Below are 17,263 nucleotides of genomic sequence, written 5' to 3' on the forward strand. Positions count from 1 at the left end.
GAACACAGTCCAGGTCATACACGGGTGGCACTGGTCTGGCTCCCGTCCATACGACACCATCCTGCTAACACACGGGTGGCACCAGTCTGGCTCCCGTCCATGTCAGCAAAATACTGGCCTCTTCACACGAGACACAGGCCTGGCCTCAAGTGAACGAGACGCAAAAACTGAAGATGGACCAAATGGTCGGCTAATTGGTGACATCCCCCCGGGCTTCTAAAGAGTTGACCTCAACTGAAAAGCCTCAAGATATGCCTGCAACAATTGTGGATAATCTGCAAAATAATCCTCATTTACCCACTTGGCATCAATAGGCAAATAATTCTTAAACTTCACAAGGTATCTCCTGGAAAGCTTTCCTGCAGGTAGCTTTCTCTCCTTGTGAGAAACAATCTGTTCTGGCTGGAGGATCTCCTCAAGCTCTTCAATCTCTGGCGGATCTTCTGTGACACGCTCATCAAGATCTGGCCCCACGTATTTCCGAAATAGACTCACATGAAAAGCATTGTGAATCTTCCAATGACTAGGTAAAGCAAGCCTGTAGGACACTTCATTGATCTTGTGAATCACCTTGAAGGGTCCATAATAGCGAGGAGAAAGCTTAGGATATGATCCTTCTCGTCCTGGTCTCTTCCGAAGCCTAGCCTTCTCAAATTTCAGCAAGACCCAATCACCTTCTTTGACTTCCATGTCCCTTCTTTGCTTGTCAGCAGCCATTTTATGCTTATCCCGAGATCTTGCAATGGCTGTTCGCACCTGACCAAAGGCAACATCCAAGTCACGAACATATTCATCAGCTGCAAAAATCTCATCCTTTGTACGAAGGATGGGTGGCAATACCACTCTGCCATAAATAATCTCAAACGGAGCCTTTCCTGTGGAAGCATGGATCGTATTGTTGTAGGCAAACTCAACAAGTGGAAGATACTTCTCCCATGCACTCTTTTGATCTGCCACATAACACTTCAATAAATCCAATACGGCTGAATTTGCAGCTTCACTTTGGCCATCCGTTTGGGGATGATAAGCTGTTGAAAACTCAAGTTTAGTACCCATATTATCAAATAAAGCCCTCCAAAATAGGCTTGTAGTCCTGGGATCTCTATCCCCAACAATGGATTTAGGCATACCATGATGCTTGAAAATATTAGCAAGAAAAAGCTTTACCATATGATCAGCTTTGATGGTTTTCTTGACGGGCAAGAAGTGAGCTTGCTTGCTAAACCTGTCCACAATAGTCCAAATAGCATCATTCCCATGCTGGGATCGAGGCAAATCCATAATAAAATCCATCGTGATACTTTCCCAAGGTTGGGAGGGAATAGGCAATGGCTGCAGCAAACCTGGAGGCTTTTGCCTGTCAAATTTCACCTTTTGGCAAGTAATACATGCACGCACATAAGCCTCAATGTCTTTACGCATGCTTGGCCAAAAGAAATACCTCTGAATCATACGAGTAGTAGGCATAATACCTCTATGACCAGCATAAGGTGGAGCGTGACATTCGTCCATAATCTTTGGACGCAAATCCTTCACCACACATAGGCAATTATCCTTCATGAGATAACCCTCGTTGATAACATAAGAGGCATGTGAATGACCAGCCATCAAATCAGTCCATATTTGGCAAAAATCAGCATCCAAATGATACAAATCTCTCATAGCAGATAAATCTCCATGAGAGGCCACTGAGACTGCAGCAATATAAGGCCTCCTAGATATTGTATCGGCCACCACATTTTCTTTCCTGGAGTATGCACAATCTGAAAATGAAACATGGAAAGAAAGTTTGCCATTCTCATCTGCTTCTCTGAAAGCTTGGTTTGAGATAGAAAGTATCTCAAGCTTTGATGATCTGTCTTGACTACAAATTCAGCTCCAAGAAGGTAATGTTTCCATATCTTTAAAGCGTGAATTACAGCCAAGAGCTCTTTCTCATAGATATCCATATGAAGCTCAGCATCATGCAAACGACGGCTCTCGTATGCAACTGCATGCCCTTCTTGATTTAGGACAGCTCCTATGCAATCACCACAAGCATCACATTCAACCACGAATGACTTGTGCAAGTCAGGAACAATCAATATTGGACCACATATGATCGCATGCTTGAGCTGCAAGAAAGCATCCTGTTCCTTTGAAGTCCATTTGAAAGCAGTTTTCTTCTTCGTGAGATCATGTAGAGGAGTGGCAATCATAGCAAAATGCCTTATGAAACGCTTGTAGTACGAACATAATCCCAGAAAACTACGTACTTGATGTACGTTTTGCAATTCGGGCCAATTCCGAATGGTCTCGATCTTTGCAGGATCCATTGTAACTCCATCGTTGGATACAATATGTCCCAGATAATGAATCTGTGAAAGGAAAAACTCACTTTTCTGGGCATTGACGAAAAGTTTATGCTTCCGCAACTCTTCGAACACTGTGACCAAATGAGTTCTGTGTTCCTGCTCATTCTTGGAGAAAACCAAGATATCATCAAAGAAGACTCCTGTAAACTTGCGATGGGGTCGGAATATCCTATCCATCATACGATTAAAAGTAGCAGGAGCATTGGTGAGACCAAAAGGCATTACCAAGAATTCATATAATCCGAAGGCTGTCCTGAATGCAGTCTTATGGACATCTTGTGGCACCACGCGTATCTGGTGATAACCACTCTTCAAATCAAGTCTGCTAAAGCAAGCCGAACCATCAAGCTTATCCAAGATATCATCAATACGTGGAATAGGAAATCTGTTCTTGATGGTAAGCTTGTTTAAAGCTCTATAGTCTACACACATACGGAATGATCCGTCCTTCTTTTGAACAAGAAGCACAGGAGAGCAGTAAGGTGAGGAACTGGGCTGAACCAAACCCTTCTCTAAAAGCTCGTTTACCTGCTTCATGATTTCTTCTTGTTGTGACGCACTCACTCGGTATGCGGGTTTGTTAGGAGGAGAACTACCTGGCACAAGATCTATGCGATGATCTTCGGGCCTTTGGGGAGGTAATTCACCGGGCAATGAGTGAGCAAAACAGTCTTTGAATGCATTAAGAAAATTCAGCCTATCATTAGACATAACATCCACATTTTGATGATTTGGCACAAGACTATCACGCACAAAAACCAAGTACGCTGAAAGACTCTTTTTCATTGCTTTATTAATTTGGATGTGTGATACAACTGGGATAGAATCCCCTTCTTTGCGAGCATCAATAAAATGCATGCGGCCTTTATGCATAAAAGAAATCATATTAGACTTGTAGTCTTTGTGGGGCTCAAGCCTATGATGCCACGGCTTGTCCAACAATACATCACATCCATTCAGTGGAGCAACTAAGAAATGCTCATTATCAAGGTAGCCCTGGATATGGATGCGCAACTTTCCTATCAAAGGGGTAACCTGCACCTCTTTGCCAATAAATGCAGCTTCAGCTTTAATCTGAGGTCCCATGTTTTCAACCTCAATACCCAATGCAGGTGCCATTTGCATAGAGATGAAATTGTCAGTTGCACAGTCATCAAACATAAAGAGTGCGGGCTGATCCTTGATTTGCTCCCAAGCCTTGCAAACCATACGCTCTTTTGCATCATGACCTGTATTTCCTTGCACACCAGGAACTGCATGTACATTAGCTTTGGTGTGCTTGTCCTCGTGCTTTGGTTTGCGATCTGGGCATTGCCGAAACATGTGGTCTTTGCTACCACAAGAAAAGCATTTCCCATCCTTGGCATATTGCTCTCTTTGCTTCGGGGTTAATCCAAATTTGTTCTTCCTTGGGCCCTGTTCTTTAGATGTGTTATTTTCAGCTTTACCACCCTTGTAAGGCTCCTGGAAGTTCTTTTTAGGTGGCTGTCCACCCTTTTGCTGATTTGGGACAGCCTTGTCTTTTCCCTTGGAACCTCCTTGATCCTGCTTAATCTTGAGCACCAATTGCTCCGTAGCAAGAGCAGAAGCTGTGAGTTGTTGCAATGTATGTTTCGGGTGCAATTCAATACCCGATCTATATGCTGGTTGCAGTCTAGAACGAAACTTCCTCTTTCTTTTATCTTCAGTGATTTGCATAAAGAGAGTCACTTCCAGCAACACTTTCCAGAATTTGTTAACATACTGTTGCACACTTTCATTGTCTCTTTGTTCCAACTTGTCCCACTTTTGAGTGAGAGTTTGCTCTGCATTTGGTGGCAAGAATTGAGCATAAAATCTGTCTTTGAATTCCTTCCAAGTGGAGATGGGATCCTTGGTGATCTTTTCAGTGATCCACCAATGAGCAGCAGCCCCTTTCAAAAACATGCTAGCATGGCGCACCTTTGACTTTTCTATGAAGTCCTCATCGCTAAAAGCAATATCGAACTGTGCCACAAATGCTAACACCTTAGAAGCATCATGTTCACCATGAAAGACATCAAATTTAACAGATTTGTCACCTGCTTTGAATTCCTTGAGCTTCCTGGCATGAGGCTCATGGTCTTATCTTTTTCTTTTCCCCTTATCCAATGGGGCAGCCCTGTCTGCATGGGCTCCATGGGCCGTCATAGAAGCTTCATGGGGCACGGTGGCATGTGCTCCACGAACTCGAAACTCAGATGCATGTGACTTACCTGCATATGGCAATGTCTCTGCATGAGACAACTCAGAAGGCAAAATTTTTCTGGAAGTAGACCTGTCACCATGAGATACATGTCTTGCATGCATGTGACTTTCATGCCCTCCATGAGCACTGGCATACATATATCTATCAGGCTTTGTGCCTTGTGGAGAGGATGCATGTCGAGAGGTGACAGTCACCTCTTCCTTTTGTATAAAAGATTTCAGCCTTTGGGATGCGGGATCTCCATGCTTTAAACGAGGTGGATTTCTGAATTTCAGCTCTCCGTCATCCCCCTCTTTGATATCACCTTTGCGAAGGAGATAGGCAAGTGCCAACTCCCTTGGTTTCTTGCCCACTTCGCGAGCCATTGATTCAAAAGTTACATCTACCATAGCATCAGCCTTCCTGGCTTCAATAGCACTTTGTAGATGGGGATCTTCATGTAAAAACTTTAACTCTTGCTCTTGAGCCTGCAAAAGTTTTCTCATATGTTCCATTTCAGCCCTCATAGCATCAGGCTCTTGTTCAAGCATAACTGTCTTTCCTGGAGACAGTTGACCCTTGGATTCACTATCAATAACCCTTTCAAGGGGCTTGTGTCTACCTCGCAGGGCATAAGACCCACGAGAAGCACTAGATGGACCCCTCGAATTTGGCACTTCCAAAGGGTTGCCTTGGCTGTCCATTGTGTTTTAAGTTTGCTAAAAGCGGGATGTCCAGTACACAGGTTCGTTTCCCCACTAGGAAGAGGGAAACAACCGTGCTCTGATACCAATGAAACCGATCCCGTCAAGTGGGAAAGACTCCGTTGGACACCCACACGCTTAATAGCACAACTTTAAAACCACAAATTTGAAATGGACAACTTAATACAACTTGAAATTTAAATGAAATGAAATGGAAAGATGGACACTAGCACTGGGGCCGGAACGGGCCGACCCCCCCTCAATATATGATATATTTATTGGGAGTATTTAATGAATACAATGCTCCATGGGTTCCAAGAACCAGATAATGTCCATGTACATATGAAAACAGTACCAAACAAGTAGGCTCGAAGTCGAATTTCGATGTAGAAGCTTGAAGCAGAACGACCACTAGCGTGGTCCAATCTCTACGGTCCTGTGCTTTCACTGGACTCCGCGGAGAGCGCCTCACTGGTGTTCCGAGACCACGCACAAACAGGCGCTCTCGTACTAACGCCTGGCTCTCCCGATCTCAGCACCTTTGGACCGAGGTTCTCCAATAGAGCTTGGACAACCCGGCACCGAACGGGTGTTGGCCGAGCGGGATGAATCCCTTATCAGATTTAAACATAAAATACTTTATTGAAATCTGAAATTCACTTACTTGTAGATGGTTGATAGAAAACCAATACTTGTGGTATGATGAAGCCACTTGAAGAAAGAAAACACCGCCTATGGAAAGGAAGTGCAGCCTCTTGCTGGAAACAAAGATGAAGCAGCCGCCTTAGGAGAGGTATCGCCTGGCTGTAGGAATACAGCCACCAGATGAAGAGGGAAAAGGAGGCGCTTGCAGTAGACAAGTGCGGCCTGCTAGTGTTGGCACATGCCCCTTCTGGAGAGGTGTAGTATTTGGCTGCAGCTTACGTAGTCACCTGTAGGAGGGAAGGTGGTGTAGATGCCTGTAGTAAACAGGCGTAGCTATCAGCAGTACGTACAGCCTGTTCAGCAGGCGTCTGTTGGAGAGCAGAAGCGCAGCTAGTGAAACAGCCGCCTGGGATTACACGCACAAGAGTTGGTTGGCTGGTTGTACAGAAACGCAGCCAGCAGCCTGAAGTGCAGTTGCCAGCTGAATAGGTAAATCATGCGCAGCCTGTTTTGGCCGCCTGTAGAGGAAACAGGTGCAGCCGCCTGCTGCAAGTACAGTAGGTAGGGCAGCCTGTGAGCAGCCACGTACAGAAGTGCAGAAACAGTTTGCCCGTGTACAAGCGCAGCCTGAGGGAGCGAAGAGATGAAGCGCAGGTCGTTTCTTTTTTCTTTTTCTACGAAGGATGGTGGGAGAGCACGCCGGTGGTATCCACGATTGAAGGAGGGAGCCTTTAAAAAAAAAAGTAAAGTGGAGTTTACTCCATGCTTGCATGTGGGTGGGGAGTTTGGGTAGGTGACCATGCCCACCCCCACACACTTAAGTGGGGCTCCCCACCTTGGCCCCTAAGTGGGTGCCCAAAGGGGGTGCCCACATTTAAGTGAATGTGAACACCTAACCTTATAAAATAAAAAGTTAGAATATGAAACATTAAAACAATATGTGCGACATACTTACCACCTGTTCACATGCACCAAAACTCGTCAGAATACAGAGCAAACTTCACGACTCACTGGCAGGCGTCCCCGCTCAGTAAGTAACACGTCAAGCAGGCAAACACACAAATACATGTCATGCGAAAACAGTTTCAAACATGCAAAATATGTGTGCATGTGCAAATAGTAACATGGACATATCTCCCGTTCATGGAACAAGTACAAAATATCTGTCGGCACAAAACTGGCACGACATAAAACATAAAAACCTGGTCTTCCTATGGAGTGACAGTCCCATAGGTAAGACACAGTTCCAGGCACGAGTCTCCCTATGGTGTGACAGTCCCATAGGCAAAACACGGCACGAATACTGGCTCTTCCATGGCGTGACAGTCCCATGGGTCGAACACAGTCCAGGTCATACACGGTGGCACCGGTCTGGCTCCCGTCCATACGACACCATCCTGCTAACACACGGGTGGCACCAGTCTGGCTCCCGTCCATGTCAGCAAAATACTGGCCTCTTCACACGAGACACAGGCCTGGCCTCAAGTGAACGAGACGCAAAAACTGGAGATGGACTAAATGGTCGGCTAATTGGTGACATCCCCCCGGGCTTCTAAAGAGTTGACCTCAACTGAAAAGCCTCAAGATATGCCTGCAACAATTGTGGATAATCTGCAAAATAATCCTCATTTATCCACTTGGCATCAATAGGCAAATAATTCTTAAACTTCACAAGGTATCTCCTGGAAAGCTTTCCTGCAGGTAGCTTTCTCTCCTTGTGAGAAACAATCTGTTCTGGCTGGAGGATCTCCTCAAGCTCTTCAATCTCTGGCGGATCTTCTGTGAGGCTCATCAAGATCTGGCCCCACATATTTCCGAAATAGACTCACATGAAAAGCATTGTGAATCTTCCAATGACTAGGTAAAGCAAGCCTGTAGGACACTTCATTGATCTTGTGAATCACCTTGAAGGGTCCATAATAGCGAGGAGAAAGCTTAGGATATGATCCTTCTCGTCCTGGTCTCTTTCGAAGCGTAGCCTTCTCAAATTTCAGCAATACCCAATCACCTTCTTTGACTTCCATGTCCCTTCTTTGCTTGTCAGCAGCCATTTTATGCTTATCCTGAGATCTTGCAATGGCTGTTCGCACCTGACCAAAGGCAACATCCAAGTCACGAACATATTCATCAGCTGCAAAAATCTCATCCTTTGTAGGAAGGATGGGTGGCAATACCACTTTGCCATAAATAATCTCAAACGGAGCCTTTCCTGTGGAAGCATGGATCGTATTGTTGTAGGCAAACTCAACAAGTGGAAGATACTTCTCCCATGCACTCTTTTGATCTGCCACATAACACTTCAATAAACCCAATACGGCTGAATTTGCAGCTTCACTTTGGCCATCCGTTTGGGGATGATAAGCTGATGAAAACTCAAGTTTAGTACCCATATTATCAAATAAAGCCCTCCAAAATAGGCTTGTAGTCCTGGGATCTCTATCCCCAACAATGGATTTAGGCATACCATGATGCTTGAAAATATTAGCAAGAAAAAGCTTTACCATATGATCAGCTTTGATGGTTTTCTTGACGGGCAAGAAGTGAGCTTGCTTGCTAAACCTGTCCACAATAGTCCAAATAGCATCATTCTCATGCTGGGATCGAGGCAAATCCATAATAAAATCCATCGTGATACTTTCCCAAGGTTGCGAGGGAATAGGCAATGGCTGCAGCAAACCTGGAGGCTTTTGCCTGTCAAATTTCACCTTTTGGCAAGTAATACATGCACGCACATAAGCCTCAATGTCTTTACGCATGCTTGGCCAAAAGAAATACCTCTGAATCATACGAGTAGTAGGCATAATACCTCTATGACCAGCATAAGGTGGAGCGTGACATTCGTCCATAACCTTTGGACGCAAATCCTTCACCACACATAGGCAATTATCCTTCATGAGATAACCCTCGTTGATAACATAAGAGGCATGTGAATGACCAGCCATCAAATCAGTCCATATTTGGCAAAAATCAGCATCCAAATGATACAAATCTCTCATAGCAGATAAATCTCCATGAGAGGCCACTGAGACTGCAGCAATATAAGGCCTCCTAGATATTGTATCGGCCACCACATTTTCTTTCCTGGAGTATGCACAATCTGAAAATGAAACATGGAAAGAAAGTTTGCCATTCTCATCTGCTTCTCTGAAAGCTTGGTTTGAGATAGAAAGTATCTCAAGCTTTGATGATCTGTCTTGACTACAAATTCAGCTCCAAGAAGGTAATGTTTCCATATCTTTAAAGCGTGAATTACAGCCAAGAGCTCTTTCTCATAGATATCCATATGAAGCTCAGCATCATGCAAACGACGGCTCTCGTATGCAACTGCATGCCCTTCTTGATTTAGGACAGCTCCTATGCAATCACCACAAGCATCACATTCAACCACGAATGACTTGTGCAAGTCAGGAACAATCAATACTGGACCACATATGATCGCATGCTTGAGCTGCAAGAAAGCATCCTGTTCCTTTGAAGTCCATTTGAAAGCAGTTTTCTTCTTCGTGAGATCATGTAGAGGAGTGGCAATCATAGCAAAATGCCTTATGAAACGCCTGTAGTACGAACATAATCCCAGAAAACTACGTACTTGATGTACGTTTTGCAATTCGGGCCAATTCCGAATGGTCTCGATCTTTGCAGGATCCATTGTAACTCCATCGTTGGATACAATATGTCCCAGATAATGAATCTCTGAAAGGAAAAACTCACTTTTCTTGGCATTGACGAAAAGTTTATGCTTCCGCAACTCTTCGAACACTGTGACCGAATGAGTTCTGTGTTCCTGCTCATTCTTGGAGAAAACCAAGATATCATCAAAGAAGACTCATGTAAACTTGCGATGGGGTCGGAATATCCTATCCATCATACGATTAAAAGTAGTAGGAGCATTGGTGAGACCAAAAGGCATTACCAAGAATTCATATAATCCGAAGGCTGTCCTGAATGCAGTCTTATGGACATCTTGTGGCACCACGCGTATCTGGTGATAACCACTCTTCAAATCAAGTCTGCTAAAGCAAGCCGAACCATCAAGCTTATCCAAGATATCATCAATACGTGGAATAGGAAATCTGTTCTTGATGGTAAGCTTGTTTAAAGCTCTATAGTCTACACACATACGGAATGATCCGTCCTTCTTTTGAACAAGAAGCACAGGAGAGCAGTAAGGTGAGGAACTGGGCTGAACCAAACCCTTCTCTAAAAGCTCGTTTACCTGCTTCATGATTTCTTCTTGTTGTGACGCACTCACTCGGTATGCGGGTTTGTTAGGAGGAGAACTACCTGGCACAAGATCTATGCGATGATCTTCGGGCCTTTGGGGAGGTAATTCATCGGGCAATGAGTCAGCAAAACAGTCTTTGAATGCATTAAGAAAATTCAGCCTATCATTAGACATAACATCCACATTTTGATGATTTGGCACAAGACTATCACGCACAAAAACCAAGTACGCTGAAAGACTCTTTTTCATTGCTTTATTAATTTGGATGTGTGATACAACTGGGATAGAATCCCCTTCTTTGCCAGCATCAATAAAACGCCTTATTCGGAACTTTCTTTGGTCAGGGCTTGATGGAAATGCACACACCAAGGCCAGAGTTGCTTGGGAAACCATTATCAGGCCTAAGCGGGAAGGGGGATTGAATATCATTGACCCCGAGGTGCAATGTAAGACTTTGCTCTGTAAGCTTGTTGTTAGGGGCTTTCTTCCAGGCATTGAGCCGTGGAAGGACTTTAGATCATGAAGTGTGTCCCTGTTCGCGGAGGTGATTGGACTCTCAGCTCTTGCTTTATTTTTTCAGATGCAGTTCACCGCTCCCCTTCATGCCCCCTGGTTAGGTCCCTCCTATGGGCCTGGGATTGCGTGAGGAGTTTTTTGGTACACATCCCCCTGCGTTCAGCGGAGGAAGCTAACCGGCAGCCCATTCTGTGGAATGATTTGATCTTAGATGTGCATGGTAGGCCTATTGGGGCAGCTATGCATATTCTCTGGGCTGGCTAGGAGACCCTATGCCCCACAGTGCTGGCTTGGAAGAGGTTTCAGAGGCTTACCGAGGTGCAGAGATTGGATATCACGCAGCATTTGAGAGGTTCTAGTCGGAGGATTGCAGAGATATAGGTGTTCCTCTTCACGTTATGGGGATCTCCTTGCCTAGGGAGGATGATGTACGGGTCTTTTTTTCTATACAGGATGGATGGCAGCTAGAGAGATGTGATGTTAAGGACCTTATTGAGGGGCCCCAGATTCGTCCAGTCAGAGTTGTTGGCAGGTTAGGGAAGCACGTCTTTGTTGACCCCCCTCCCTCCCTCCCTCCCTCCCCCCCTCCCTAGGGATGATCACAGAGAGTGTTAGCCTTTGGTTGTATGGTGGCTGCCCTATCAGACATTTGCCTTGGGACCCCGGTGAGTGGGAGTGGAAGGATGCTTTGTAATCCTTTGAAAAGCATGCCTTTTTTCAGTTATACGGTGTGGAATGCCAGACATCTTATCTTGGGACACATTCAGAGTGTCCCTACTCTTAGACCCCATTGGGAGTCTTACGGCATTTCGATTGACATTTAGAGGGCATTTTGGCGGAGATTGTGGCACTCTTATAGGAAGCCACATATTTCCTCCTTTATCTGGGTTTCCCTTCATGGTGGTCTGACCACCAATCAGTGGAGGTCTGTTACTGGTGCTTGCCCAGCATGCCCTAGATGTGCAGGAGTTTCGGAGTCAGTTTACCATTGTTTATGGGAATGCAGGGAAGAACAGAGGGTTAGGTTTGCGATTGCACCCCTCTTTGGTAGGATTAAGAGGGATGCTATCATTTCTTTTGGTTCTATCATTTGGCAGTGTTGTCTTCAGGATTTGGCACTTTCACACTTTGTCACTCCGGCACAGAGGTTAGACAGTACTTGGGAGATTATTGCTAGCATCTCAAGACTCAACCTGGAATATCTGGAAGGCTAGATGCACTGAGGCCATTGAGGGTACTCCAGTTCTTGTTTCTCGGTGTCTTTGCAGGATTTGGAGTGATATTATTCACACCATTATGGCTACCTGGGCCAGAATCCAGGGATCTTCGAGGGCTGCGGAGAGGAAGCGCGCCTAGTTTATGAGAGAGGGACATTGGTATCTTTTTCACATCCTCTCATTCGGGACCCTATTGGCAGCACAAGGCTCCTGATTGGTTGAGATCTCCACCTTGCTTGGTGTGAAATCTCCATTTTGTAAAAGTTTTCATATTTTATAGAAGTCTCCTTTCTGGAAAAAAAAAGATTGTCTTGGCTGAGTATGGAGCATACCCCTGATGATGATTTCATGCATTATCAGGAATAAGCCATTAGTGCGACGTGAGATTGTCTTGGCTGAGTATGGAGCATACCCCTAGTCACAGATGCACTATTTCAGAATATCATGTACACATGCCGAGTGTATACTTTCAGTGCAGACCACCTTCCACGTTTGGCCCTTGAGTCCTCCATGCAGCTTACAAGAGAGGAACATAGCAGGTCTTGGTACTCACGGGTGGTCAGCTGGTTTGATCGTTGGTCTTTAGATGGACTGCCTCCCCCGCTTTGAGTAAAACTCTGTACTCCCTCTTGTTGGATCTCTCCAGGCAAGAGATCAATTGTCTTAGTTGCCTTGATCTGACATTGCTTCACAAGAGCCGCACATATTTGTCCCCACTACAGCTTCCTACAAAGCTTTAGTTTTACGCAGAGCACTTCCTATGTGTTCCCAAGGATGGTTTCATTGTGAGCCATGGATACCTTCACGGACACACATGACATGCCATGCGGATCGCCGTTGGCCAGTCGAGAGTATCATCTCATCATCTACGGATTGAGTATGGTTGAGCAAAGGACATTTCTGGGGAGGTGGAGACAGAGGAGCACTGTGTTCAGATGGCCATCCTACTATGAGATTCACGGGAGATTTCATTGCCTTTTCTGAGATGGATTTGGCCCTCCCTCATGGGTCATGGCACATGCAGTATATGAAGATTAGAGATGCTTGGTTCTGTACTTATTGGAGCTTCATCATCGTTGAGAGATCACACTTAGACAGCACCTAGGGAGTCAGAGCCAGTGGGATGCTTTCGAGACCCCCACAGACCAAGGACATCTTCCATCCACCTTAGCTTCTCTCTCTCTCTACACGCACACACACACCATGAACATCTTCCATCCACCTTAGCTTAGGCTCATCTTGTGCTAACCCTAGTACCATCAACCTCTACTACCTTCTCTCATCGACATGTGTTCATAAAATTAGTAGCTAGTTTTCTCTTTCAGTTTTCAGTTTTCCCATGGATCAACATTTTCAAGGAGCTATTATATTAATCTTTGGTCTCATAGACCTTTCGGGTCCTTTGAAGACGTTAATCTCTCTCTCTCTCTCTCTCTCTCTCTCTCTCTCTCTCTGAGGGTGTTGTCACACCAGACATCCCCGAGCACCCTCTAAACCCGTGGCAGGCTAGCACCATGTACGTGGGGAGTCCTCGGAGAGAGCATAGTCCCTAGTCAGAGCCAGACACTGCCACTTTTTTCATGTTGTCTTGACCTGGATCACATGTAACAGCTTTCTGGTCTCATAGACCATTCAGGTCTTCCGTAGACGTTAATAATGTGTGTGTGTGTGTGTGTGTGTGTGCAGTTCGTTTCTCAAGGAGTGGAAGAGTGTTAATAGTCACCTCCCATTGAAGTTATTCTTGGGGCAGCTGCAAGTATCATCTCCATGTAGAGACAGGCTGTGAGGTAGAGTTGGTGCGTTAGTACTGGGAGCTGTGACATACAGGAGGAAAAAACAGAGGAGCATTCCCTACTTCATCATCCAGCATTCTATAAAATTCGAGGTCGCTTGCATTGCTTATTCAGGGAAGACTTTGGCTCTTGCAGAGCCTCATGGTCTTGCAAAGCCTCATGGAGTATGACGACCAACAGCATGTGGCCCTTTTCTTATCGGATTCATGGCCATGGAAAGAGTTTACTGCCACTTAGTATCCCCACAGGATTCTAGCCATACAGCTTCAAATAAAAGAAATGAGGATGAAGCCACGTACCATATTTTATGAAGCTAATGACATTTGTACTACTAGAGCTGCACACCCACTGAGCCAGGATGACAGAACTACAGAGGGGGTTGGTGATCTCTTCTTTCATTGGTCCAAATTTGAAATCCCCCCTATATTTGGCAAAGATGTCTGAGGTCTGTGTATGCGGTATGCTTTGTATTGAGGCTTCCTCTGTACAAGCTATGTCACCCTCTGGGTGATGGAGAGTGATGTATTCTTGGTCTCTGTGCTGCTGCAAGTCTCCAAGATATGTTGGTGGTTCCAACAATTCAGTGTTATCCACACGCTGGTTGTCAAGTGCTTCCTTTTCGCTTAGGTGATGATGGAAAGCCTCAGATTTGACGAACATATTTGGCTTGCTTCTTATACTATGCACTGTCATGATGATCTTTTTCATGTAATCGATTACTTGAACCTCGATAGCTGTTTACACAGGTGGTGACACTTGATGAGTTGAAGGAAGATGATGTATATGAAGAGATCTATGATGACATGAAAGAGGAATGTGGCAAATATGGTGAGTTTTTAATTGCACCTTTTTTTTGAAGAAATTTATGGGTACATTGATGCAGTCGGGCAAGAGCTCGCTATTCCTTGCAACATCCACCACTGCAGTGAAGGGGGGTCGAACCTGTGACCACTTCAACCCCCTAACCGCCTCACCAACATGCCGGGGACAATATATTTTGTTTTATTATGTGCTTTGGTCCTACAAAATGATATCTTTCTGATTGCATCTATCCCTGCAGGAACTCTTGTAAACCTAGTGATTCCCAGACCGAGTCCCAGTGGAGAAAATGGCCCTGGTGTAGGGAAGGTAAGTTATTGATCGACTAATTCTTAGGTTATTGATTGACTAATTCTTAGGGTCAAATAATTTGCGTGTTCTTCAGCCTATGGAGCAGTGGACTAGGCTTTTTATGTAGTACCTTAGTTTTTGAGGATCTGTACTGTTGTGCCATAATTTGTTGTTTAAGGTCATGTGAGTCTACTCTAGTGATCTGACATGTGCGCGTGCATGCGCATGTGCGCGTGCACATGCGTGCAGTGTGTTGCGTGTGCATATGGCGCATGCATGTTTTGTGCGATATTCTTGTGCCTCATAGGCTTAAATAACATGATCTATGTTTATAGGTGTTTTTGGAGTACAGTGACGAGAAAGAAGCCGCAAAGGCAAAAGAGGTATTGCACGGAAGGAAGTTTGGGGGCAACACTGTACTTGCTGTATATTATCCAGAAGATAGATTTTCAAGAGGAGAGTATGATAGTTAAAACATTTTGACAGCAATAGTAGAATGCCTCCTTGAGGTCCTTAGTGTGAGTAGATGAGCTAGTTGGCGGCACAGCCCTTGAGCTACTAAGAGTTGAAACAGTCCAGCATGTAGAACTTGGTCTATGCAGACATAAAACATAAAATCTGAGTGTACCGATTAGAGGCTTATAGACAAATTTTTCTAATGCCTTCAAAGTTGTGCCTAATTCAAAATGTGGAAGGCAATGGTGTTAACATTGCAACTTGGTGACGGCTTAAGAATGTGACATGTAGGATGAAAAGTTTTTTCCTTTGGTTGTGCTACTAGGCTTCGAGATTACAAATAAATTTGCAACTCAGTGACTGCCTGAAAGTACATGTAGTGCAAGTATGTTTTTATTATATTTCTGGTTGTGCTGATAAGGGTTGGGTTAAGTATTACAACATCGTGACTTAGTGGCTGCTTTAAGAATATGACGTGTTGCTTCCTCCTGTAAAAATATGATGTGTTGCCTCCTGCTGAGTGGTAGCACCCACACCTCTGGAAGTAGAGGCGGTGGGTGAAAGTCCGAAACTACCTTTGTGGCATGTATTTCAGTACCAACTCACATTAAAAAAAGAGAGATTACGATGTGTAGTGGTTTGCAAAGGAAGTAGTTGTGCTAATAAGATGTATTGCAAAATGCTGCATGTGCTAGGACACAAAGATAATGGTGTTGCTGCTTCAGTTTCCCAAGGCTTGGAAAGCCTGCAAATGATGGGAGGCAGCTGAACAGGGGGCAAACATTTAGGCATCTGACTCCCTGTTCAGAAATGTAGCCGACTCTGATGTCAGGCTGGAAGACAGGGTTTGTGGTTTCACCACCTCCCAATGCTGTGGGATGTGTGCTACCTGGGGGGGAAATGGTCAAATCAGCGGGCGGATGCATGGAGCTAGGCGCACCTTCTGTGTACAGGCTCCCCCATATCTGCCCACAGATGTCCTGCCAGGTCGGGGGTTTTCACAAGGTGGGTAGTGCCAGCCTGAGTGTAGTAAGTGTACTCTTTTTTTTAATGGGTGCAGTACTGTGAGGTTTTCTTTTCCTTAGATAACTCAGCCCTTAAGTAATAAGATATTTGAATCAGGGCTCAGCAGGTGAAATTTTTCATGTCTTTAGTGTGCTAATCACATTTCTGTAACCACAGATCTTATGTCACTCACATATAGGTGAGATTAATGGATGGTATTGATCTAAATCATGATGTTTTTTTTTGGCCGTCGGATAAAGTAAACTCGGAGAAGTAAATTACAGAGTAAAAGGGAAAAATTTCATATTAGTTTATTTTTTGTAGTTTACTTAGTGATCATAGTTTACTTTTTAGTTTACTTTGTAGTTTACTAAGTGATCATAGTTTGCTTCCTAGTTTATTGGGCAAATTATAGTTTACATCGTAGTTTACATCATGGGGTGAGGGTGAATTTGGGTTTGGGACTTGTAAAATTTTAGAGTAAGATGTTATATGCAAAAGAGGATTTGAACTCGAGACCTTGGGAACATCTAACCACTACTATGCTATGCCTTCAAGCAATGGAATTATGTGGTTTCAAGGCATTATATTATGCCGACGTAGTTTACTTGTCTGAGTTTGCTTTATCCAACGGCGTTGAAAAGCGTTGCAATTTAGATCAATGCTATCCGATGATCTCACTTGGCAAGGGTCTTTAAGACCCTATGGTAGACAGTGTTGAGGATGGGCTAGGTTGATATTTTACTTGCATATCCTTATAGCTAATCTTTATTTAATATATACTAATGGATTGCACTAGCCATGCTTTTTTACTTAGGATGTGCATGTGCCTAGTACACTTAAGGGAACATGACATTTACATTTAAGGAGAATACATAAGTAAGATGATCTTCACAAGGATTAATCACTTTTGAATAGCCATGTTCTCTCAACAAACATAAAGGATTTCCTATTTTTTCGAATAGGTTTACTTATGATTTGTTTTGGCACAAAGCATCCAATGTTTATATTAGGGGATTGTGAAAATAGAAT

The 17,263-nt window shown here is 44.3% G+C and overlaps 1 protein-coding gene across 4 annotated transcripts in view; it reads left to right on the plus strand.

Moving 5' to 3' along the window:
* LOC147608563 (splicing factor U2af large subunit B-like) overlaps positions 1 to 15,582 on the plus strand; it is a 45,440-nt gene extending 29,858 nt beyond the window's left edge. For all 4 annotated transcript variants that reach the window (XM_086789552.1, XM_086789554.1, XM_086789555.1 and 1 more), the window contains exons 17-19: positions 14,407 to 14,488; positions 14,721 to 14,788; positions 15,106 to 15,582. In XM_086789552.1, the coding sequence (XP_086645678.1) occupies positions 14,407 to 14,488; positions 14,721 to 14,788; positions 15,106 to 15,243 (288 nt within the window). In that variant the 3' untranslated portion in view covers positions 15,244 to 15,582. The remainder of the gene's footprint in view (positions 1 to 14,406; positions 14,489 to 14,720; positions 14,789 to 15,105) is intronic.
* Positions 15,583 to 17,263: the final 1,681 nt, after the last annotated feature.

Source organism: Cibotium barometz, chromosome 53 (assembly GCF_041138505.1).
Source record: "Cibotium barometz isolate CiBa-2024 chromosome 53, ASM4113850v1, whole genome shotgun sequence".
NCBI classification, from domain to species: domain Eukaryota; kingdom Viridiplantae; phylum Streptophyta; class Polypodiopsida; order Cyatheales; family Cibotiaceae; genus Cibotium; species Cibotium barometz.